The 26,559-nt window shown below is 29.4% G+C and overlaps 3 protein-coding genes across 5 annotated transcripts in view; all 3 read right to left on the bottom strand.

Annotated features, from left to right (window-relative positions):
- Nucleotides 1–2,476: 2,476 nt before the first annotated feature.
- LOC142332780 (uncharacterized) lies at nt 2,477–2,908 on the bottom strand. The gene has a single exon (XM_075379396.1). It carries the CDS (start codon nt 2,906–2,908, stop codon nt 2,477–2,479), a length of 432 nt encoding a protein of 143 aa, XP_075235511.1.
- A 479-nt stretch (nt 2,909–3,387) lies between these two features.
- LOC142332779 (uncharacterized) lies at nt 3,388–3,786 on the bottom strand. The gene has a single exon (XM_075379395.1). It carries the CDS (start codon nt 3,784–3,786, stop codon nt 3,388–3,390), a length of 399 nt encoding a protein of 132 aa, XP_075235510.1.
- Nucleotides 3,787–6,228: 2,442 nt separating this feature from the next.
- The window catches only part of LOC142332976 (uncharacterized), a 56,541-nt gene continuing 36,210 nt past the window's right edge, over nt 6,229–26,559 (bottom strand). Inside the window, exons 6-7 of one of the 3 annotated variants that reach the window (XR_012758465.1) lie at nt 18,309–18,476; nt 6,229–12,247 (exon numbers count right to left, since the gene is read on the bottom strand). The gene's annotated coding sequence lies outside the window, so the exon portion shown is untranslated. Of the gene's footprint in view, nt 12,248–16,699; nt 16,786–18,308; nt 18,477–26,559 lie in introns of all 3 variants that reach the window. The other 2 variants (XR_012758467.1, XR_012758466.1) reach the window with 2 other exon arrangements.

Genomic DNA, 26,559 nt, shown 5'->3' with positions numbered 1-26,559 from the left:
AATAGATTTATTTTTATATATATTTAAAGATAGAAAATTAAACTGTAATGCTTCTGGTGATGCTTCTAATACATAACTGGTGATTAAATTGAAACCTGGAGTTAAATTTGCATTTATTTATTTATCAATCACTTTCAGAACTTCTCATGGACTATAACGTTTCATTGGCAGAGACACCTTAGGAAGGAAATTTGTTTTCATTATTGCCTTCTGTACTATTTGAGACTGATAAAATTGAAATACTTAAGGGTGATATTCTGCAAATAACCTCGCTTCAGAAATTACATCAATGTTGCTATATTTTTAAAAATATAGTTTTCCTCCTAACAAGCTGTTTGCATCTTACAGTGAAATTAGTAATGATTGTCCCAACCCACCGGGTTGGTCTAGTGGTGAACGCGTCTTCCCAAATCAGCTGATTTGGAAGTCGAGAGTTCCAGCGTTCAAGTCCTAGTAAAGCCAGTTATTTTTACACGGATTTGAATACTAGATCGTGGATACCGGTGTTCTTTGGTGGTTGGGTTTTCAATTAACCACACATCTCAGGAATGGTCGAACTGAGAATGTACAAGACTACACTTCATTTACACTCATACATATCCTCATTCATCCTCTGAAGAATTATTTAAACGGTAGTTACCGGAGGCTAAACAGGAAAAAGAAAGTAATGATTGTCCCGATTCACTTGCTGGAAATAATTTCCGCAAGATCAATTATGTGATCCATCATTCTTCAATAATACATCAAATCTGTAAAACATTTGTTAGGTAGCAGTCCTAACGTTGCCAGAATTTTCACGCCTCGTATTTTGTGATCGTGTCTAATGAGATTTTCCACTGACAACATCAGCATAAGATATCTGTTAGTTCATGGCCCAAAGAATTCAATTTATGCTGCGATTAATATGCGAGGGGCGAGATAACTGCAGTTCAATCAAAATCAACTATTACTACAGATTTATATTTGGTTATAATTTAATTACAAAATTCATTAAACAAATACTGCATTATTGCTAGCATATCTTCCAAATATCTGAAAATAAATTTGCATCCAATCTACCTAATATTATATTTGTGAAGTTACTAAATTTCAATCGGCATATACTCCTGAGTTACTATATTTTGTAAATTTGTTTATGAAGTTCATGAATTTTGTGTTGTTTTAAAGCTGCATGGATACCTTTTTCCTTGAACATTGTGGCAGTTCTGGGTGTTAAAATATTACACTATGTAATCATGACTTTGTTCTCTGTTAATAGTATTTTGATTACAAAAATAATGTTCAGCCAACTTATATCAGATATTCAACTGTGTTGAGTTTAGCAGCATAACCGTCTACTTACACAAATGTGTGTATTACGTGAAATTAAATTAGGCTTGGCATATTTTTTTGGGTCCGACCCAGGACATATTTTTGAAATAATTTAAAAGTCTTAGCAGTTTACAGAAACATTAAACTTTATTTACTCAGTTGTATTTTTTACTAGACATGTCTTTTTCAGAAGAGATTTGTTTTAATTACATCATAAAATTCATAACAAGAAAATTCTGACTTAATTTTAACATTTAGCAGATGGTTAGCAGTAGATACTGATAGTCTACTCCTTTCTACAGACCAAATGTTTCCTGTAATTGAAAAAACTCTCAACTGGAGTAGATGTCCCAGGCAAAGACATCACAAACATAAAATATCGGTCTTCCAAAACACCTTAACAATTGCATTCCACTTTTCTTCAATAATATCTGGTATTTTTCAGAACTTGAACCAAAACCTACCTTTTAGTTTTGAATTACCTGGTTCGACAATGTACATTCATCAGATAGGTCACCAATATTTATGGAATCTTCTTTTATAATTTCATTAACATCTTGTGCACTCTCTTCTAAATCAGAGCAGGTAATTTCAGTCCATAAATTTATCCACTGAAAATTACTAACTTTATCAAAACTGGTTCTCCACAACTCTTAAGTACTGGATACTAGGATTATAAAAATTGTCTACGCTTGAGAAGAAGATTTGTTCCTGAACATCATTAATTTCTTTTAGAGTGTATAGCAATTCTTTGGCAGAAGATGGTATAAATTTGTGGGTTTTTCTTTCCTGAAGTTGACAAATTAGTTCAGAATATGTCTGAAATGCTTCTATTGCAGTGATAAAATTAGTTTCCAATTTCAGAACTACATATTTCAGAACTAATCTACAGTAACTGTAGATTACCATATAAAAATTTCAAAATCAGTCACTTTCTAGATTTTCAAATAATTTTGGACATTTTTCACAAGTTAAGTATGATTTTAGGCCATCAAAAATGGAATAGTTCTAATGAATTCTAATTCATTTGAAGACAATGCATCAAATTTTCTATCGTTAGTAGACTTATGCTTAATATTTTGAATTAATCTAAAACAATAAGTAAAGACACGAATTAGTTTAGACAGCGATGAGTATTTCTCAGTATAATCAGTAATATTAGAGGTCAAAAGAGATACTTGAACAGTTTGACATTTTCAACAAGGCATTGAGGATCAACCTTTGTTTCAGTAGAATTAAAGTAATGATTAGTTGGCCAACAGAAAGAATCTTGCAAAAGCCAGCTTGGAGCATGCCACCATAATACAAAATTAATTAATTTTTCCAGAAGACATCCCCGAGAGAGTATATCGGCAGGATTCGAAGGTGATTCAATATGATGCCACTTCGCATTAAAAGTCAACTGTTGAATTTCTGAAACTCGATTGGCTACAAACACTTTCCAATTGGTGGATTGACCATGAATCCAATGGAGTGCAATCATGGAATCAGAATATAAATGAATTTCATTGATTCTTTCATTTAAAGCTAATGTAACTTGATTAAGTAAGCGTGATAAGAGCAAACAAGCACAGAGTTCAAGTCTTGGAAGAATCATTTGTTTTAAAGGGGCAACTCGTGATTTGGAACACAATAAATTACATGAAACTTTATCATTACAGTAAGTAATTCTAACATATATATACAACATCCGAAACCCTTAAGAGATGCATCTGCAAATCCATGCGAGTTGAAAGGATTTGATGCTACTATCAGTGTTTAACTTTTACACATATGTCAACATTTATAGAACTAACGAAACTTAATTGACTGTTTAAAATTGTATAAAATTTTCCACTGCAATAGTAAATTATCGGGTAAAGTATCATCCCAATTGCACTTGACTAGCCAAAGGCTTTGCATTAAATGTTTGCATAAAAATATAATGGGTCCAATAAGACCTAATGGATCATAGATACCAGAAATAATTGATAAAATATGTCAGTGAATATTTTAACTTTCCTTTGATTGACTTCATAAGTTAATTTATCTAAGTAATTATTCCATAATATACCTAAAGTATGTATGTTTTCATTTTTATTTAATGATATAGGTAGGTGTATTTAATAGTACAGTATCATCAGTGGAGAAAATATTTTGACAATTGAAGAACCACTTATGAAGGGGAAAGCCATACTGTTTTAATAAGTTACATACATCAATTTTTAACTGCTTAATTTCATGTACACTATCAGCTCCTGCAATAAGGTCATCAACATAAAAATCATTTAATATGGCTCTGCAGGCATTAGGAAATTGATCGTTATTGTCATTGACAATTTGAACTAAACAACGAGTAGCTAAAAATGAGGCACTAGTTGTACCATAAGATACTGTTCTTAAGGCATAATGCTTTAAGTCTTGTTCAAGGTTTTCACGCCACAGTATTCTTTGCAAATTACTGTCCTTCTGAGTAACTAGAATCTGTCTGTACATTTTTGTGATATCAGATGTGATAACATAATTATAGACTCTAAATCTTAAAATTATTGAAAATAAGTCTTGTTGGACCAAAGGTCCTATCATTAGTGTATCATTTAGAGATAGACCATTGCTGGATTTGGTTGAGCCATCAACACAACTCTTAGTTTGGTTGTTAAGCTTGTTTCCTTGAAAACAGCGTGATGAGGTAGATAAAAAACTTCTGAGTCAGGTATCAATAAATCTTTTGAATTAAGTTCAGACATACGACCAAGGTTTATATATTAATTAATAAAATTAGAGTATCCCTTCTTAAAACTAGGTCTTCAATAAGCTTACGTTCTACAGACAAAAATCTATTTTTGGCGTTATTAAGAGAATCACCAAGTTTGATGTTATCTGATTTACGAGGTAATGTAACTATAAATCTACCATCCTTATTTCTAATTGTATTTTCTATGAAATTTCTTTCACATAATGAGTTATCATGGAAGATTTGTTTGACTAAAATAGGTTCTTCTACCTCCCAGAATTTTTCTATCTGTGATGAAATTTACTTGACTGGCAGCATTAAAGTAATGCTGCCAGTCAAGTAAATTTCCACTAAAACATGGCACGGATGAAGTTCTACGCAAGAAGTACCTTATGAAAATAAACAAGAAAAAAGGAAAGTAATGAAATGTAGTAGACATAATGAAGATGGACCATTGAATGTAAAAATAGGAAGAGAAAAGATTATGGGGGTAGAAGAATTTTGTTTTTTTTGGGAAGTAGAATTACTAAAGATGGACGTAGCAGGAGCAAAATAAAATGCCAAATAGCAGAGGTGAAACAAGCCTTCAGTCAGAAATATAATTTCTTTACATCGAAAATTAATTTAAACGTCACGAAAACTTTTTTGAAAGTTTATGTTTGGAGCGTAGCTTTATATGGAAGTGAAACTTGGACTACCGGAGTGCCTGAGAAGAAAAGATTAGAACCTTTTGAAATGCGGTGCTATAGGAGAATGTTAAAAATCAGACAGGTGGATAAATTGACAAATGAAGAGTTGTTGCATCAAATTGATAGAGATTAGCATTTGGAAAAATATAGTTACAAGAAGAGACAGACTTATAGGCCACATATTAAGGCATCCTGGAATAGTCGCTTTAATATTGGAGGGGCTTTAATATTGGAGGGACAAATAGAAGGAAAAAATTGTGCGGCAGGCAACATTTGGAATATGTAAAACAGATTGTTAGGGATGTAGGATGTACGGAGTATACCGAAATGAAATGACTGGCACTATATAGGGAATCTCGGAGTGCTGCATCAAACCAGTCAAATGAGTGGACAAAAAAAAGTTCAGGTATTTGCTGATGCCATCAAAGTTTGGTTCAAGACCATGGATTTTGATGCTAAACAACCATCAGGAAAAAATTTAAAAAGTCGCACCAATATCTTCATATAAACTTAAGTAAAACTTATTTTTTACAACATTGAAAACCCACAATCTCCGCCTAAGAAACATCATCTTGCAATAACAAGAAGTAACTGTGTTGACATTTTCCATAAATGAAGTCAAGGAATCAAATGTATCACTTTTTGCTGAAATGCTATAACCCTGACCAAAATATCTGGGCAAATAACACTTATATTTATCACAACCACTGTTCTCACAACTGCCGATCAAAGTATTCGTCTATTAAGTTGAAGTATTGCTGGCAGATTAAATTTTCAGTGAAAGCTACCTTAATTAAGGAAAACTGTAAAGTGTGTAAGTCATAAAAAACATCTCTACCTGTTCTCAATCGACTGAGTACTGGGATTAATCTAACCACTCACCAGTAAACAGTCTTTTTAGATGCCATTTAAAAGCAATTACGTAAAATATTAAACAAAACAAAAATCGTGGTGATTTGAGATAAATTCCAATAACAGTCCTTTAATACGTAAAAATAATTGGAAAATGTAAATAAGAAAAGGACATGTTAAAGGCTGCTTAAAGCATGTAGTAGCAATGTGCTGAGCAATGGGTCACCACTACTTAAACATCCTCCTGTTTTCTGTGGAACATTGTATATTAGATTGCAAAATAAATAATTTACAATGTGTATCTGAAAATTAAATATCTACATTTGGTAACAAAAATGCATCTTTGAATTTTTTTGCAATCTTCTTGATTTCTTCTAAAAATTCCTGACTTTTCCTTAGGAAAAGATACCTTGACATCACGATGTATTACTAAAAACACTAAAAATGTTAAACTGAAAGGGTAAGATTTCTAAAATATTTAAAAATACAAGAGATAGATCACATTTTATCTTTTATTTATGTTACGTGTAAAGATTCAAACCTAAAACCTGAATGTATACACACATCTCTACCACTCGTCACAATGTAGGGTAGGTTACTTGCATCTGATCACATTAGTTTTTAGGAAAAGAATAGTGTATGTTTTAAATAAAAATCAACCTGTTTTCCATGGAACATTGTTTATTAGATTACAAAATAAATAATTTACAATGTATACCTGAAAATTAATTGACAATATTAATAATTAAGTGGATATTAAAGTTTAGACTTCACAGACACTGTACAATTCCAGCCTCAGTGTAATACCTTGGTTATACATTAACTGTATACATTAAGTAATTGCCAATACACAAATATTTATTGAACACTTCTTTTATTCACCTTTAAATTACAATAATTTAATCACTACACTGAATTATAATGCGTTACAATAAATAAAGTCTAACAATATTTAATTAAGCTGGTTCAGTATATAATAAATGAATCTTAACAAACACATTATAAAATTAAATTACATCATTCTGAAATTTTTTACATCGGGAACAAAATATTATTTATTAAAAACACATAAAAAACACAATTTATGATATAAACATATTTCTAAAACTGAATCGATTGCACTTTTTATTACAATAACATATTTTCTATTTCACCAAGAAAATTATTTTCTAAAAAATTAAGAAAAAATATTTTTATATATAACAATTATATAAACTTGCGATAGCAAAATTTAAGAAAATTATTTTTTGAGAAATATTGAAATTGCAAGCACCCGAAGAAAAGCTATACTGTTAGAACCTTTTTTTTTTTGTTCTTTTCGAAAGAATGGCAAGTAGACTGCTGCTATTTCTGTGGCTATTCATACTTTACATAAAAAAGGAGAAAAAAGAGAAGTTAATAGTCGCAGAGGAAGTTCTCTTCTTTCAGTAACCTTTTAAATCTTATAAAAGTTGTAGTAAATAGAATAGAAGAGAAGCAGACATCGATAAACAATTTGTAGAATATATTAGAGTTTTATAGAAAGGGAAGACCTTGGTAGAACAGGTAGCTTGTGTAAAAATAGTAATCTTAGTTAGAATGGTGATATATAACAATTATACAATTACATTTTTATAATTTAAAAAGGTATATCATTCTGCTGGGAAAAAAAAATTCCAATGCCTTTTCTTCAGTTAAAATTATTTGGAATTGTCAGAACAATTAAAATCAAAAAAGGGTATAATATAACAAGATGTTGACTCTGATCGATTTTAATTGTGTTCTAGGTAGTCGTAAAAGAATGGAGGAAAACATTGAAACTTAATGTGGTAGAAACAAAACGTTTAGGTTACAAAAAGGACAATCCAGGAATAGATTAATTCCAACGAAAAAACAAATGTTTCACAAGTATTAAAAATAAACCAAAATCTCTAAAACTATCATAATAGAATTAAATTAATTAATTCATCAGTAAAAAAAAAGAAAATCTTAAATATAAATCTCTTAAAATATACAATAAAAAATTGCTTAAAGAAATGAAACAAAGATTTTTGTTTAAATTCTTAATTTTTTTAGGAAGGTTTTTACCTTGTCGAGTAATTTTACATTACATTTTTTTTACACTTTCTGACAGTATATATTTACAAGCATCAATTGATATTTGCAAAGATATAACTTAAAATAGTAGAGATGCAGATAGAATTTCAGAACACAGCAAGTGACTTGACATCAAATCACCATCCTGTATCGATTAGGTTTGCAGTTTTTATACATTCAAAACACTTTTTATACTGTTAACAGAATATATTTGAGAATGTAATAAAACAATCATGATTTGATTACGGACTTATATTTGAAAATTCAACACCCTCACTATCTTATCAGAAAGAGAAAGCCTATAAATATTTAACCGATGAAGAGAAACATTCATTCTTCCGTATCTCAGATTATACCTAACATTCAACGCTCCCACAGATTATTCAATAACTACATTATAAGAAAGAGAAATCCAATAAAAATTTAACCGATGACAAGAAAAATTCATTCATCCGTATCTTAGATTACACCAAACATTCAACGCCCACACAGATTTTTTCTATAACTTTCTTATCAAAGAGGTAAAGCCAAGAAAAATTTAATCAATGGCATGAAACGTTCACTCTTCCGTATCTAAGATTACACCACACATCTAACGCCCTTACAGATTACTTTTATAAATATCCAGTGACAAGAAACATTCACTCTTTCGTATCTCAGATTACACCTAACATTCAACGCCTTTACAGATTGCCTCAATTACTACCTTATCAGAAAGAGAAAGCCTGTAGTTTTTTTGGTGTTTACTGTCACAGTAAATAGCTTAATCGCTTCATATATTAACTGTCAACACTGTAGGATTTACAAAGCCTTTTGTAGGTACTTAAATTGTGACTTTGTTGTGTATAGAGTTTCACTCTTTTCCATTCAATTGCCATCGCTTAGCATGTTTATTTTATTTTAAATATGCACAATATGAAATTTAATTCATTACCTAAAATTGATTTTTATTTTTGTAGTATCGTACCTTTTTCAGTTTGGATTTGTAAGATAACAGCCAATAAATTTTTTTCTTTCATTTAATTACTATTAGTGAAAGGTCATACACACAATAGGCAAAGATTTACAAATTACTTTATACAGTCCACTACTATTGAGAAGAATCGTAAAATATACTTTATTGACAGGACAAAAGTCAGTTAAATTTATCAAATGAATTTAGTTCATAGTAATAATAATAATAACAATAGAATAATTTACTCGATGGAATAAATGATAGATTTGCATAAAATTTGTATAATAATTTATTTTATTTAATGGAATTTACAACTACATACATACAGACGTTTCGTTACCTCTTTTATAACCATTGAATTGTGCAGACAGTGATTAATAGTTTGCAGTATCATTACAACATTTATATTATACTAGTACATGCAATTCTACCCATCATGCCTGATAAAGGTATTTGAGGTTCTTAATAGATTGTTGGTGTATGTCTCTCTGTCATACCATTGTGGATCTTGAAGTTCAAAACTCTCAGTTTCCATTTCCTGAGCAAACATTCTTTCTTTAACAAACTTCTTGTTCATTAATATTTTATTAAGCGACTTGCAAAAATAAAAATGATACAGTATTTGAATCTTTGAGGAAGAGCCTGCAGTCACAAATTAAGTTTTTATATGGAAAAATTATTAATGAAATATCCTTAATCCACTCCATGTTAATATTATTACTTTTGATACTTAAAAAACAGTTGACAATTTGGTCAATCTCTAGATTTTTCTGTTCCATGCAAATCTATCTGCATAGATTCGTTAAAATGTTTTCCTACTTCCATAAATGTAACTTTCTGTACGAGGTTAAAACAAAACGTAACTCATAAATCCATAACAATTTTTTATATTTAAAATTATTATAAATGATTTCGCTTAAATAAATTGTTTACATCATAGAAATGGCACACAGCAAGGTTGACATTATTTACATCAATCTTCTTATAATTAAATTCTCTACAATTTATGTTTAAAAAATGTAAGATTTATCACCAATTTAACGTTATGTACGTCAAACGTAAAAAAATGTGTTTTTGACCCTATTTTTGGTGTTTTACACAGGATATCTTAGAAACTAAGAGACATACAGTTCTAGGACCTATGTTTTTCGATTTCCCAGCTCAAAAACCATAAGAAACAATTGAATTTGCCCCTAAATTGACCTTCCCAGAATTTCAGAAAGCCTTAATTTACCCAGAGGAACTGAAACTCGGGCGAAATCTTTCACCCTGTATAACTCGCTAACAAAGCGTTTTCGGACCTATGTTTATATGAACTTTTTTCTTATTTTTAGCCTCTAGAATGAGTTATCAAAGTATTGCCCTATCCTCCTGAATCACTCTGTATATACTTATATCTAGTTAATGTAACAGTCACACATTCTTATTATTAATGAAATAAGTCATAATAAATTCATATCGATAACAAAGTATAAGCTCATATTGAATACACTAATATCAAAAATACAAAACATTATAATTTACTTTATAAACAAAAATAATTACTAAAAAAATAATGTAAAATGTAAAACGACATGTAGGTTACTCTTATAAGAGAACAACCGATAATAAATAATTTACAAAATAAAAAGTAAAATGAAATTTAAGATATATAAATATCAATGCATTACATTGTAAAAATACTTTAAATAAGATGTACAAATGTACATATCCACCACAAAAAAATTAGTGCACAGTTTTAAATATAATGTCTCTCATCATCGATATCAAATTTGAACTACAGGTATGTTTTAGTAAATAAATTCTTATTGAAATAAAGAATACAAACTAAAATGCTAACAAAATATATTGAAAAATAGCTTTAAACCTTAAACAAATTTTCGTTCTAGGTGTAGTGCAAATCGATATTCTTTAAACATCTTAAAGCCATAGAATTCTTCAATCTTAAATAACGCCATAGAAATTTACAATTTAAAAATTTTCAATAATTCGGATCGCTTGCCGAAAAGTGAATTAAAAAAAAATACATCTTTCAGTCTCTATTATAAATAAATAATTACGTCCACTATAATAAATACAACGTATACTTATGTTCTGTCGTGTACTGATACCGATTCAAACTTAGAAAATTAAGAATTTTAATTTCTTTCATCATAAAACAGAATCTTTTTATATTAAATTTAAAAAAAATTTGTACTGGCCAAAAGCCAATATATTTTAAATAAATTAATAAAGTTTTTAAAATAAAATTTAATTTAACCCTATATTATTTATGCGAACATATTTTTATAACTGCAATGGAAAACTAGGAAATGAAGGATAAAAATTTATATATATTCACCGGTAAACACATTATCAAAAAACTTTACTTAAGATAGGTTTTAGACCCTTATTCAAAGAATAGTATGAAATGAATTTGATATTTTACTTAATAAGAAAGTTATAGCGATATTGGTTTTTTTTTAGAAAGCCCTTCCCATTTCCACCTCCATGGTCTGATTTTGCCCATGTTCATGAGAAAGTGAAATACATAGATATAGATATGCTAAAGGCAAAAGTATAAACAATTTACCACCAACAGTACAGAATTCAATAATGCTTCTTACCTTATGTGGTTTCAAGGATTTCCCTCATCATCGGTTATAAAATTAAAAAAAAATTGTTATGCAGCTAGGTAGCCACACATACAGTACTGTTCACAAATTTTTTTTAATTTTATAATATTTAATATGACGTACATATTTTTACACATTTACAATTTTATTCCTAATTTAATGTGCGATTGTTTAAAAGAAAGACTGTAGATGAGGGGAACCCTTAAAAGCACATAAGGTACGAAGCATTATTGAATTCTGTACACTTAGTGGTAAACTGTTTATACTTTTTGTCTTTGGTGTAATTAGTACAGGAGGGAATATGGACAAATACAATAACAAAAGAACTGGTTTTGCTAATAATATATATACACTTTTTGAACTTTTACCCATTGAAATAGGTAGCTTTCTTATGAAATCTACCTAAAAATAAGATTAAGATAATAAGACTTTTTCCAACTACTAGTCCCGTTCAAACAATATTAGACTATTTTTGAATAGTGTTGTATTCTAATGTTACATGAATAGTAGACCTAGTATTGAACTTAAATGAACTCTTAAACAAAATTTAATTAATAAAGTGAAAATAGGAATTTAAAAAAAAAATCATAAAATTTATGTAAAGAAATGTATATTCCAATTAAAAAAATTTGATCACATTGCATGTAAAATTTGGAAAATTAAGCCAAAATTACCTTATTGTATTGTAGTACTTTTTTGTTCGATATAAAATAAGATATTAATTTATGGTGTGTTTTACATTTAATCTACTTATGTTGTTTGGAAACTTGATTCAGTAGTTATAATAAGGATTCTAAAGTACAGAAGTAATAAAATATCGAAACACGATGTTAATCTACATCAGAGAGGACATCTGTGCATAACGCCTTTGTAATATATTTGTTCTGGACGATAATGCGAAAGTTTTTTCATGCTACAAAAAAAAAACTGCCTCAGTAATTATACTGATTTTTTGAACCGTAACCGAATCAGTAATTTACTGAATCAATTGTCATATTTAGCTTCAGAAAATTTCCTTTCATAAGCTTCTTCAGTACTGAAATTAAAAAAAAAATTGTAATTCTTAAATTAAAATAAATAATTAAATTATTTTTAAAAGAATATACAAAACATTTAGAATATTTTTAAAATAATGAACTGAATACAGATTGCTAGTAATTTATAAATAACTTTTTGTTTAAATCATAACAATTCTTGCCGTTGCATTGGTAAATTAATTACTACTAAATCTCCAAGATGGAATGTTACTTATTTGTTAAATACTCTATACTGGTTGTGAGAGCACTAAATTTCACAAACTTACTCAAAAAAGTAACTTACTGACCTGGAACTTCTTCAAAAGGGACACTACCATGTCAATCACAAAATATTTCAGCACCTGTTTTCCTTAAACGGAGCTGTGATAGTAGCTATACTGTGATTGAAATTCTTTAGAATTTACTAGAAAACAATCACAATCCCTAACCCATCATATTACGATATATTATTCATATTCAATAAAAAAAATTCAATAATAGTGTTTGTTATCTGGGCATCCCAACCCTGTAGGGGGAAGAACGGTAACGTCACCGGTCGCCACACCACACCCTCCGTTTCGAGCCCCGAGGGACTTTACTGGATGTTGTCTTTAGACCCCTCTGATTACATCTCACAGTAATCAGCCAGGCCTGTCAGGATGCCACCGATGTAAAAGCCCCAAATCGAATCAAACAATAACAATATAACCGTGGCACGATGCCATTACGCCTACCTCCAACCTATCATGCCTAGGCCGGAACCGTAGCCACCCGGGATCCTGCCGTGATCAAATACCTCAACTGAACTACTCCCTCTGCAGACCTACAAAACCAACCGTATCTGTTGACTGTGGTGTTTGAATGTCTGTGAGGGTGTATTTCCCCCTTCCATGAGTAATGCACATCAACTGTATCAAGAAGGGTGGGTAGCCAGGGGTGGTTTAGTCTGTAGTGTGCAGGAACACATACATATTTAATAACATCTTGCAAAACCTGTTAGTGAGCTCGACACTGCTCAAAATGGGGTTCTCTTCCACCTCTTTAAAAAAAAAAACCATACTAAAAAAAAACCAAAGAAAATGGCTTGGAAGAAAACCAAGCGGATGGAACAAAACCTTGCGGATCATCCAGTTAATATGGAGATCCAGAAAGGAATGCATTCTCTCAAGTTCCCTAACAGCTCGTGAATATTTGACCTCATATAAAGACAGACATACAGGATGTGCTTCACTGTATCATCACTCCCAAAATCCAGGCATTGACTCAAATCCACCACCAAATGAAACCTAGCCAAACTCATCGATATACTGATTGGGGGGAACCCATCTAATCACACTTACAACAGACACTATAGGAAATATACAATGCGTGTAGCAACCTGTGTGGGATTCGTCCCACCTGACCTGCCAAGAAACAAGGCTCCAATCTTCCATCTCCTACTTTCGTCTGATGTCAATAGGTTATTTACCTTGGAATGCAGTGTTCCTTATGCTCATTAGCCAAGATATCTTGGTTTGACTCCGGCTATAATACAGACTGCCTCCCGCGAGACTGTTCTATAACCATTTATAACAGCCAAAAAGAGGAGTCACTGGGCATGTAGCAAAATGTATGCATAACACCTAAAAGCCAAGTGGTGAGCCCAGACAAGTGCAGCATATAGCATAACTGCCTCACTGACACCACACCTTTGTAAAGGATTGGGGGTAATTAAACCCCCCCAATCAGGATGAATGACTGATTCCAAAGCATCAGCATTTTTTGCTACATTCCTTGAACCGAAAATTTTCATCAAGGATTTGAGTCTTAACATACTGAACTGAGGAGACAAGTCATCTTAACCCTGTTATCTGGGAGAATAACACCAGTAGTAACTAAGAATGATGGAAAGTGGTACTGTTTAGAAATACATTACTATAATTCCACTATTTATAAAATGTCTGGCTTGTCTAACAAATTTACAGTAATATTCATTTCTATTGCCAATTGACAAAAACCGCACATTAAAATAACAAATTATAATTATGTTTTATGTTTTTCAGCGAAATAATTTCATACTTGTTTCTAATCTTTCCCTGTCTGTAACAGAAAGGATATGTAGGTATACACAAACATAGTGCTAGGGCATTGTCAGGAATATCCAGAAAGTGGCACCTCTTGAGAAATGGCCAAATTGTTGTGAACATTGCAAAGTACTATGTGCTCTACAAAATGAAAACTGTTCTCGACAAGGTAGTAAAAATTGCCAATTTTATTAAGGCCCATCTTCTTAAAAGCCGGTTGTTGTCTGCTCTTTGTAATGAAATAGGAAGTGATCATGAACACTTTTTAAAGCATTCAGAAATGCACTGGCTGTCTTGGGGTAAATTGTTTTGAGTTTTGTGATGAAATAAGGTTGATTCTAATAAATTCTAAATTTGAATTAACACAATTTAAATGATTTCACAACATTGCTTTTATCTCTTGCTTATTTGGAGGACACAGACTGTCACTGTGTTTTTAGTGCAAAATGAGATAGAAGCAACAAACAAGAAGTTAAATCTGTAGTAACCATTTGAAGAAAGGAAAATATGTTTCCTTTCATACCTTGAGGTAGTGATTTCATTGAACAACCCCTTTCCAGTGATGTTGCTGAGAGTATGATTTAATATATGAGGTCACTGGCGTCTCAACTACATCTGTACTTTCCGATTTGTCCTGACAAAAAATGATTGGATGTTTCTAGACTTGGAATAACAACTTCCTTTCGTAAAAAGACATAAGGACAATTAGAACATTCAAAATAATATTATCAAGCAAACACCCAAAGCAATACCATACACGATCTTCAGGTTATATCTTAATCCAACATATATACATCACTGCAATTATATCCAGCTGCTGTCAAAGAACCACAATTCTCTGCTTTGCTACAGGACTAGATCCAAAGACACCAGCAGAAAGTAAGTTTTTTAAATGAAAAATCCTAAGAATGATTTATCTAATGAAGAAGTAAATAAGTAAAGATCCATAATCTAATTAAAATCTCATCATACCTTATATAACTCATATTGTTTAATTATGTCCAATCTACACCCTAACTTCTGTTATAAAAAAATGTAAGAAATCTAAAAATTTGTAAGTATCTCAAAAATTTGAGTTCTTTTAAATATTTAATTCATGTCTCACATGTGTTCACTGAAATAATAAATATTTTACACTATCAATACATAATAATACATTACACATCACATAACAATTATTTAAAATATACATATAAACATGTGAAATACTGTTGAGAATTATACATGAAGATACTAAATATAAAAAAAAATAACTACAAAATAAATCACAATTCATAAGGTATTGGCAAAATTATTTGAGAATATATTTATGTGTATGTTGAACAAAGATGGAGAAAACACTATTTTTTCAATTTAAAAAAAAAAGTATTATTTAAATAATCTTCCACAATTAATATTGTTTCTGCCAAAGAAATCTTTTAATTCCATTTTAAATAAATTGATGAGATGATTTTTCAAAATGGTTCAGGAATTTATTAAAAATTGTAATTAAAACATAATAAAGCTTTTCCTCATAAGCTAAAATATTACACTGAGAAAAAAAAACAGTTCTGTTACCTTGTTAATCTATATTTTTATTTACATTATTTAATACATTTTCTAAAAATCTGGGAAACAGCCGAGTCATAAACAATTTTTTTCTAAAATCGTAGTGAAAGTCTGTAAATACATTATGCTTTTCAAGAAATGTTTAAAGTATAATTTTCATAATTTTTTCAAATACTTTAGAAAATATGGACAATAATGAAACTGCCAATAATTTTGAAAATTAAAGATTTTAAAGTGTTATTTATGGATGGTAACGAGATTCCTAATGACACAAAATTATTTATGATTATCATTGATTCTTAAAAAAAAAAAAGCAATCACATGCTGTTTCAGCAGTTGAAAATATGAACCCATTGCCCATTTAAAAAGGACTTTATGAATTTTGAAGCAAACACTAGGCAAAAGACATGGGTGTCACAAGGATGTAAAATTGTTAACATATAACATGATGGTTTAAGTAAATTCTTAATAATCTTGCTTATCACTATTGAAAATAATAAAGCTTAATACACAGCCCTGAGGACATGTTTCTCTAACATAAACCTCACAGGACTCGCACATAGAAATTTTTTTAAGGAAGTTCCATTTTGGACCTTCCTTAACAAGCTTTGTACTTTGTAAAACTAACATATTGCCATACACACTCAATTTTTTCAATGTCCCAACCAAACCGAAAAGTTAATTTTGTTGATTTCTAGTTGTTGGAAATTGGTTGTTCATTTTTATAAGTGAAGTATAGCAGAGGTTAGGTCCTGTGCAAAACAATTAATCAATCTAGCCCACTTAGAAGCAGTTCTCTTTCTCTTCCCTCCCCTTCATTTATTTATCATTACTTGATGACTGCCATGGAAGTTACATCACCTTCTGTCCTAGTTCTATCTATGGGATCCTGTCAGCCACTTCTTTATAAAAGCTCTATGGGTTAACTACCACCCTCTTTTTTGAACCTGTGGAATTTTCCAAGCACTCTTTTATTTCGTAGTTAGCAGTTACACAAAAAACATAACTAGCAGCTTATTACAGCTTGGATTACCTAGTAATCCAAGGCCTCCTGTTTTTTTCTATTGGTCAAGTCAGACCAATATTTCTTAAACTTTTAGAAATTAATTTCTTATGATTTTTACAATAAAAAATTATAATACCATATTTTTTAAACCTTCAAATAAATTTACACTAATACAAGGTCTGTTCAGAAAATATCTGAACATATTTAACTGCAGGCCAACAGAGATATTTAGTGACATGCAGTTGGCAGCATTGTGTTCTGCATAATCCCCTTTGTAACCAGATATTCTTGGATTGTTGATATCTTGTTTTGATTTTGAGTTTTTATTTGAGTGCAACGTATTTAAGTGTTAACAGCAATTTTTTTTGCGAGCAACAATACAATGTAAAATTTTGTGGGAAACTGGAGAAAATTTTCAAAGAAACATTTCAACTTTTCAAACAAGCTTACAGAGATGATGCTCTGGGTCATATGCAATGTTACAAATGGTTTTCACGATTCAGAAGTGGTCGTCATTCAACTGAAGATGACCCTTGACTAGGACGGCCTTCGATTTTAACTGATGACATCCATGTTCAGAAAATCAACAATCTGGTGCATGCAAATCACCAACTGACAGTCACAGAACTTGCAGAAGAGATTAACATCTCGATTAGTTCATTTCATGACATTTTGACTGAAAAATTGAGCATGCATTGAGTTGCAGTAAAGTTTGTTCATTGTTTGATGACTGAACAGCAGGAAAAACATCAAGTGAATGTTTGTCATCAACTTCTTAAACAAGCCAATGATGATGAAACATTCATGCAAAGGATTACAACAGGAGACAAAAGCTGGGTTTACCCATGCTGGGGATCTCCATGCCCCAAGCTCCATAGGGAAAGCTAGGGATCTACATGCCCCAAGAAAGCATGTGTCTCGATCCAATGTCAAAATTATGCTCTCTGTTTTCTTGATTTTAGTGGAATTGTGCATTTTGAATTCTTGCCTCATGATGAAACAGTGAACTGTACGTATTATCAAGATATTACAATCGTTACGTAAACAAATTTGCAAAAAGAGACCAGAGTTGTGGTGAGACAACTCATGGTTTCCTTCACCACAACAATGTGCCCCCACACACTCAGCTTTGAAAATTCATAGTTTTGTGCCGAAAATCAGATAACTGCCCTCCTTCAGCCTCCCTACTTGCAATTTTTTCTTATTTCAGTAATTAAAATCGGTGATGAAAGGACACCATTTTCGAGACTATTGATGACATTAAAGCAAACTCATGCACCTTAAAGACCATTTCAAATGAAGCTTTAAAGGACTGCTTCGCGAAGTAGAATCACTGCTGGGAAAAGTGTGTGAATAGGGAAGGGGAGTATAATTTGAAGGAGACAAGGACCAATAATCAGTAAAATAATAAAAATTTAAAAAATAAAGTTTCTGAACAAACCTCATATATTGAAAAATAATTACCTCTTAAATATTTAATAACAGTTTAACCCGTTTCAATCAATTAGCACAGAGAGAAGTATCAGTTTTTCACATCTCTTAATAAATTTGACTGTATTGCTTTACAAAATGCATTTTTAAATGTGCTGTCTTTTTGATAAACATATGTTGGACATCAAATGAATACTGTTCCTGAAATATACATATTCTTTTTCAAAAATATTTATTTTATTTAGCAAAGTTTGATTTTTTGTTACTCCAATAAAGAGCTGCATTTTATAATAATGTAATGATTTTTTGACAGGTCTATAAGTAAAGTTGTTTTATTACATTCATATATATATATATACACACACACATACATACACGGTGTCTCATGAAGAAACAACTTCGTCCAGGAAGTTATTTCAGGATATGTTCTATTAGTGAAAATAAGAAAAATGTTCATACTATAGACATACAGGCCTAGAAATGCCTTGTTATAATTAGCAAAAGATTTGAGCTGATTTCTGTTCTAGAAGTAAAAATGATAGGCTACAATGAAATTCTTGGGTTACAAATTAAAGTGCAAAATTAGTGATTTTAATTAGTTAACTTTATCTGCAATTTTTTTTTAATGGTCCTAGAACTGTATCTTCAGTAGTTTTCAAGAAAACTATTGAGTAAAACACAAAAAATATGAGTAAAAAAAAAAAAAAATACTTTTTTAACAAATAAAACTACTTAACAAGATTTGTAGAGAATTTAATTCTGAGGAAACCAATGCATGTAAAGTTCACTGTCATACATAAAAGAAATTTAGACCTTAAACATACCATGTCTGATAGTAAAATATTGTCGATATTAAAAAACCAAACCAATGAATGATGTTTTAAATTATTGAAAAATCTGGTAGAATTTTTTTTTTAAATTAAAAGAGTTAACAATTAAATAAGGTACCATTTTAATGGCAATATTAAGTTAAAAAATTAGCGAACAATCTTAGTTGATTGCAAGATCACCTAACCAACACTGGACCTGTGGGGTAACATGAAATCTTTAATGTATGAACAATAAGTTAATGAATTAAGCATGTGAAACTAACCAGATATAATACAGAGAATACCCAAGAAATTTTATACAACCCAAGTACATTTATATAAAAGATACATGATAAAAATGTTTTTATATACATGATTAGCGGTGAATTATGTATGCAGTGACTATCAATATTTTGAATAATTCTTAGCTATATGTCTGTAATGTATTGTTTTAATTATTTACTTTGAGTAATTATTTTTTTACATTCTTTTTTTCAATATAAAAAAGATCTTTGAGTCAGTCAAAATTAAAAAATGTTTCTGCTATGTTTTGTTAAACAAGTAAAAATTGCTAAATCCTTTATCTGCTGTTACTTGATTGAACATTTACAATTTTCTCTGAATTAGACTCTATTAATTTAATATACAAAATTTTATAAATTTACTGCAAATTTAACAAAGAAGTTACACCAGACCTGAAAAGTGTGCTTTTTATTAAATTTTTGGGCTTGACAACAGTTCTCTCAAAAACTGAAAGATATATTTTAACTGAAAGACATATATATTTTTTCATGTGATGTCAACAAACATATACAACCATTAATTTTTTGTAATAATTTGGGTAAATAAGAATTTCAATAGTTTCACTTTGCAACAGAAGCAGGAATTATGACAAAATTTTTTGCTATTTATAACTCAAAAGCAAAGTTTCAAAACATCTATTTACATGAACTTCTTTATTTAAAATCTATTTATTATTTTATTTTTATGCAGTACATATCCTGAAATAACTGTTGTTGTTCTTCATGAGACAACTTGTGTGTTAAATAAAAATAAATGTACAAAATAACAATAATAAAACTTTGACATAATCAAATACATTAATAATAGAATATAACATAATCTAAGCAAAAATTCAACTATGAATTTTATATCAATTCCAGTTTTTTATAGCTCCAATAATATTCATTCAAATTTTATTTCTGTCAATCATACGTTCATTTATATACATGAAACTTTTAAAAATAAGAAATATTTATATTATAGTTCATGCAGCAAGTACATAATATGTGGCAAAACATTTTTTATATTTTGATTAACCTGTTTCAGTATGTAAACACAAGAAAATTTATAAACACACTGTAAATGTTCCAAAGTTTTTAAATGAAAACTGCAGCATAGGCACATATTTTACTAATATAAACTGATTAAAATGCTTCTAAAAACCTGTAGCACTCACTCTTTTTGCCATTTTACATTTTTTAATTTATAACACTTCATAATACACAACCATTAAGCATGAGCAATTAATTAAAAGAATTAATTACTTAGGATTAATTTAAAATACTAAAACTTTAAAATAATAGCAAAATAAATATACTTTCTCAGGTATGTTTAATTAAAAACTATTTGCTTCACATTTGATAAATCATGCAACTAGTCTAACCTATTATTTAATTTAAAAATCACTATTTATTTATAATTAAAAAATGTCATATTAAAATTTAAATAAATCATTGTAAAAGTGGTTGAATTAGTGAATAGCTGCATAAATGCTTTGAACCAATTGTCATTTTCAGATCCAAAACTGCCATACTACATTATAAAAGTTTTTTAGCTAATACATTGTTATCACCAATGAAATTTAGAGATGTTTTGATCACACTGTTATAAATTGCTGATATTTAAGTGGTAATGTCTATTGTTTCTTTGATAATCATTGCAACTGTAATTATTGGTTTTCTACTACTACTTTTTATTTAATTTCATTTTTTACGATGCTCATGTTCAGTTTGTTTAAATATGTTTAGTATAATTTTTATTCATTGCATGTACTTTATTTTTACATTAGTAACAGAGTTTATTATCTTAATTTTATATATAAACTTTTTATTATAAATTACAAGAATACTGACTGCATGTTTGATCTAAAATTTTATTTTATGGGTACTTATGAAGTAAAAAATTATTCTTTTACCATTTATTGTAAAATTCTCCTACTTAGTTGAAGTAGTGTATATAATGCACTGTTTCACAACAAAAAATGGATGCATTACTTTGTACTGCTTTGCACTATCTATCCCAGTTTTTCTTATGAATCTATTCCATGTACAAGATCTGAACTAAATGAGGCACCATTCAAAGTTTCTTTGTTTTAAAGTAATGATGTCCACTATGCAGTCAGGCCCTGTGGTTATGAACAGAGTTCTGCAAGTATCACTTGTTGAACTGTATATCACCTGCAATTTTGTGGGCTTGGTTATGCCGATATTAAACCATACATTTGGCTCAAAAAGAAAGTTAACAGAAACCATTTCATGCTGCACTTCCCCCCATCAAGCTTAGAATGGCTGTTACTTTTGATAATGATCATGTCTTTTTTATGAGCAACTTCTGACTCAAGTTGGATCATCTATAATCAATATATTTTTGGCTTTCATCATGCATAACAAAGAATATTATATTTAATAGTTGTTATAATACATGTAGTAATAATACAAGCCAATTTACTCACACTAAAATACTTGTATAATAATGTCTGACAATAAGCGAAGATTTAGGAGCACCCTTTGCTCATCACACAAAATGGGTGCAATAAAAATGAAAAAAAACCAGAACCTAATATCTTAGATCAGATGCTAAAGCATTTATTCTTAAAGTGGGCGATAACGCTCTCTTGTGGGTGCTGGAGGCCTTCAAGGGGGATGGTAAAAGGCCCACAAAAAATTGGAGACGTTCAGGCCAGTCAAGGAAGGTGATGGCCGATTTAAAAAAGTTTGAGAATTAATGTGTTAAAGCTATAACTGCTTTGCATAAAACTATTAAACTAATAATGATTATGTTAAAATTTATGGTTACTATAAGATAACACATTTTGTACATATTTTTAGCACTAACAAGAAATTTTCAAAATGATTGAAAAATAATTTTTTTCTTTACAATTAAACTAGATAAAATTCCAATTCTTCATATGAGTAACAAATGAATTTTTCAGCTCTTGTTTATTTTTATTGCCCTTTTGAAACACACACACACACATTTACTTGCTTCACATCAGTATTTAATTTTCATCAAGTCAATCTGAAATTTTATCAGTGAACAGAATATATGAATAGGTATTTATTCTTTCACATGATGCTTTTGTTAAATGTTTCCAATATTTATGACTATGAACTGGAAATATGAAACATTATCCAGTTTTGATACTTGTAAAAATGGTTTGAAATCTTGAATTAAGGTGTCAGAATTTTTTAGTTAGCATCTGTATCAAATTTTAAACTTTTAAAATTTAATCCTTCCTCAATATAAATGATTATTATCATGAATCCTCTATGTTTAATGCACTTATGGCAGGTATATATTTTACTTATGTAAGCATTATTACTTACCATTATTCTAACTACTCTTTCTGTTTAAAAATTACACTGTATAGTTTATCTACATGCGTTTCAAACCATCTGAACTTTCATCTATTTCACAACTGCATTTTAAGACTCTAAGAAAAGAAAGAAATCCATTTCAGTTCAATGAGAAGGGATCTTATGTTCCCTTGAATGAGTAAAGATGAATGATAACTCATTCATCTTTTGTTCGCTACATGAGAGAAGCTTACAGTTCACTAAAGACTAGCCAAACCTGGTTTTACTTTTTCACACACTACCTCAATAAGAATCATTTTTAGGATTTTAAAATCTAAATAATTTAAATGTTCCTCCAAAAATAAAATTAATACACTTGCTGATTAATGAAAGAACATTTGGACTTTCTACTAAGTGATTAACAAAGACCCTTTTTACGGGGAATAAAAAGGAAAACCTAATTTTTTTTCAGTTTATTAAAGTTACTTTCAAAAATAAATTTTAGTTTTTATTACAACTGGATAAAAAAATTTGTAAGGGGATGAAATGCACTCCAATTCTGCTTCATGCTTTTCAGGGTTGTTCATATGGAAAACCTGAGATATTTGATAGAATATTAATTTTATTATCTATGATCAATTTCAAGCTTCTATCAAAACAGGTACAGAAGAGATAAGGAGGTCAGGAGATAAAACTACGCAATTTAACTCTTTTAGGTTTGTTTCTAAGGAAAATTCCCAAACTTGGAGTAAATATTAGCTTGAGGTTAGTGGAGTAATTATATATGACATCAGTATCATTTTAACTGAAGCGATGTATACTGTATGGAAAATTGGTCTTCAGATCTTTACACACGTTAGGAAAAAAAGATAAAATACACTTTTTTGAAAGGAGCTTTGATGTACATGAACACCCACATCAGTTTTCCAAGTTTCCAGTTCTGATCTCTGCATATCTTTTTTAACCATTATTTAATTATGCGATTATTATTTAAAATAACTCTCTCGTACTGAAGACCCCTTTGGAATAACTTGTGTGTTTATATAATTTTGAAAAAGTTTTATCATGTTAATTATGGAGTAGAATATTAAGTATCCACACATAATTTTTAGCACCTCAAGAAATTTTAATAAAATTTATTTTTAAAATCTTAAGATTTTTTTGCAGTTATATATTGGCTACAATTTTATAATATTTTACTTTTCTAGCTACTTAGAAAAAGGGAGAACTAATAAAAAGTAAGTAATGTAAGGGTTTCCTTGTTTGTTAGTTTACATCCCTTTTCATCCCCCTAGGAAAAGTGGGGCAAAACCTTCAAAATAAAGTACACTATGGAAAAACCATCACTATATCAAGATTCAAGCTCTTCCAATCTCAGAACCTTTTTCAATCCTCCTCCTACTTAATTTATTCCCTTATGAATTGATAAACTAATGATGATAATAACTGTGTTGAATTTCAGCTTTCTAGTTATATAAAAAAAAGAAGAGAATCAGCAATTTCTCCATTCATGCAAATATAATTATTTACACTTATTTCCTAAAATACTGAAGTGAAAAAAGTGTTTATATAATTATTAAAAAGTTTTATCATGTTAATTATGGAGTGGAATATTAAGTATCTACACATAACTTTTAGCACCTCAAGAAATATTAATAAAATTATTTTTAAAATCTCAAGATTTTTTCCATTTATATTATCGGCTACAATTTTAGAATTATTGGTTGAACAGACTTCATATTAAACCAATGTTAGATTTCTTATTAAACCAATAGATTAGAAAGTTTACAAAAATTCAAAATCACTCTAAAAGAAATCCTAAATGGTTTTAATATGAGAGTTAAAATTTCAAAACTGAATTTCCCAAAATATTTTTCTTTAATTTTGAAAAATTAGACTTTATAAAAACTACACAAATCATTCTTGAACTTTTTCAGTAATCCATCAACATGAATTGTTACGATTGCTTATAAGTGGTTTGGCAAAGTGAATTACTTCAAGCCTAATCTGTCACCAGTTTCATCATTCTACAGCAGATATTTATTGAATTACAGCTGTTCAAGTACATGTAAAAAATGTTTTGGGCATTAAGATGGGTGATATTTATGAGGTAATATTTATATGAAGGTCAGTGTGTGTTATTGTAAATGGCTGAGGAGAACTGAGGATAGTTGTCAATCAACAGATAATCATCCACATCTGGTGCCTTAACATCATGTAAATAATCCTCACACTTCATATAATCATGAAATCATGCATTCCTAGTTAGTGGATAGTTCAGAATTAGCAGAAGATTGCAACAAATTAATAGGATCTTGTCATATCTTATGAAGAAAAAAAATTAAAAAATACAATACATATTGCATATATGTTTGAATGCTAGCTCACTCACCAGCCTTGATTTCCAGCCAAAACTAAGACAACTATGCTTCCTCAGAAACCCAATTACCTGACCAGGATTCACCAGACCTTGCTTATTCTTTAAACTGAAATCCCCTTTAAAAGGATGATGATTTGGGATAAAAAAAAATTGCAAATAAACAAATGCTATACTGAAAAATGCCTACAAAGACTCCTTCCAGGGGTGACAAATTGAAATCAGAGCATCGCCTATGAAAGAAATACATTAAAGATAGGCTTCACTCTGAGTAGGATGTTACAAAAATTTATAAATATTCCAAAACTTTATAACTAGACCTCACTTTTAATTCAAAAGATGTAATAAATATATTTTATACATTTTTGCTTATCGTCTACAAGAAACTAAACACAACTAATAAAACTTATTATTAAACTTGATCCATCAAGTACAGAATAAAATTAAATTACGTAGGATGACATTTACCTTATATCATTACACAGAATCATAATCATTATAATCACATAATTACATAATCATTATACATTGTACATAAAGAGTACTTTCACAATTTTTCACATTTACAGTTGATACAATCTTTTTATTATTCACGTAAAGTTACATATTATAAATACAACCAATAACAAAATAAATTCTTGATAAATACAATAAAACAGAATTTGCTAAAACTTTAGATATAAACTTTAAAATCAAAATTAAAAGTTAAAATTCCATACATAAAAATATGTAGTCAAATAATAAAAATATTAATTAAAAGTTAACAAAAATGAATTTGACAGTAATATAATATTAGCTACCTAAATCACACACACACACAAATTCATTCTTTTTAACACATTTATCATTTTAACTTTTAATTAATATTTTTATCATTTGACGACATATTTTTATGAATGGAATTTGTAACTTTAACTTTCAATTTTTTTTTAATTTTATATCTAAAGTTTTAGCAAATTCTGTTTTATTGTATATATCAAGAATTGATTTTGTTAATGGTGTGTATGTAATTTTACATGACAATAAAAATATTATATCAACTGAAGATAGGAGAAAACCATGAAAGTACTCTTGTGAATATACAATGATATAAGGTTAAGTGTCATCCTACCTAATTTAATTTTATTCTGTACTTGGTGGATCAAATTATTTATTTATATTTGTATAATAGTACAGAGTAACGAGTCTATATGTATGTATGTATAATAAGATAAAGAATTAAAAATAACACAATAACACAAATTCAACATTAAATTAATGTTGAATTCATTAAAAAATGTTTAAAAAAGTTATCTCCTTACTTAAAAATCAAAGTAAATAATACAATTATAAAGGAAGTGTTTTATATATACAAAAAAAGACTTTTTAACCTGTAATTGATGACTTGTACAAAAAAAATATAGACTTTAAAAAACTATACAGAATTATACAGAATACATGTGTAAATTAGTAACAACTATGGTTTCCAAACTTTAAAATAAACAAACAACATTATTTTTACGTAGTATTAACTATAACAG

This window comes from Lycorma delicatula, chromosome 12 (assembly GCF_047948215.1).
Source record: "Lycorma delicatula isolate Av1 chromosome 12, ASM4794821v1, whole genome shotgun sequence".
NCBI lineage: Eukaryota > Metazoa > Arthropoda > Insecta > Hemiptera > Fulgoridae > Lycorma > Lycorma delicatula.
Note: the sequence above shows the minus strand (reverse complement) of the source record. Positions and strands in the feature narration are given on the sequence as shown.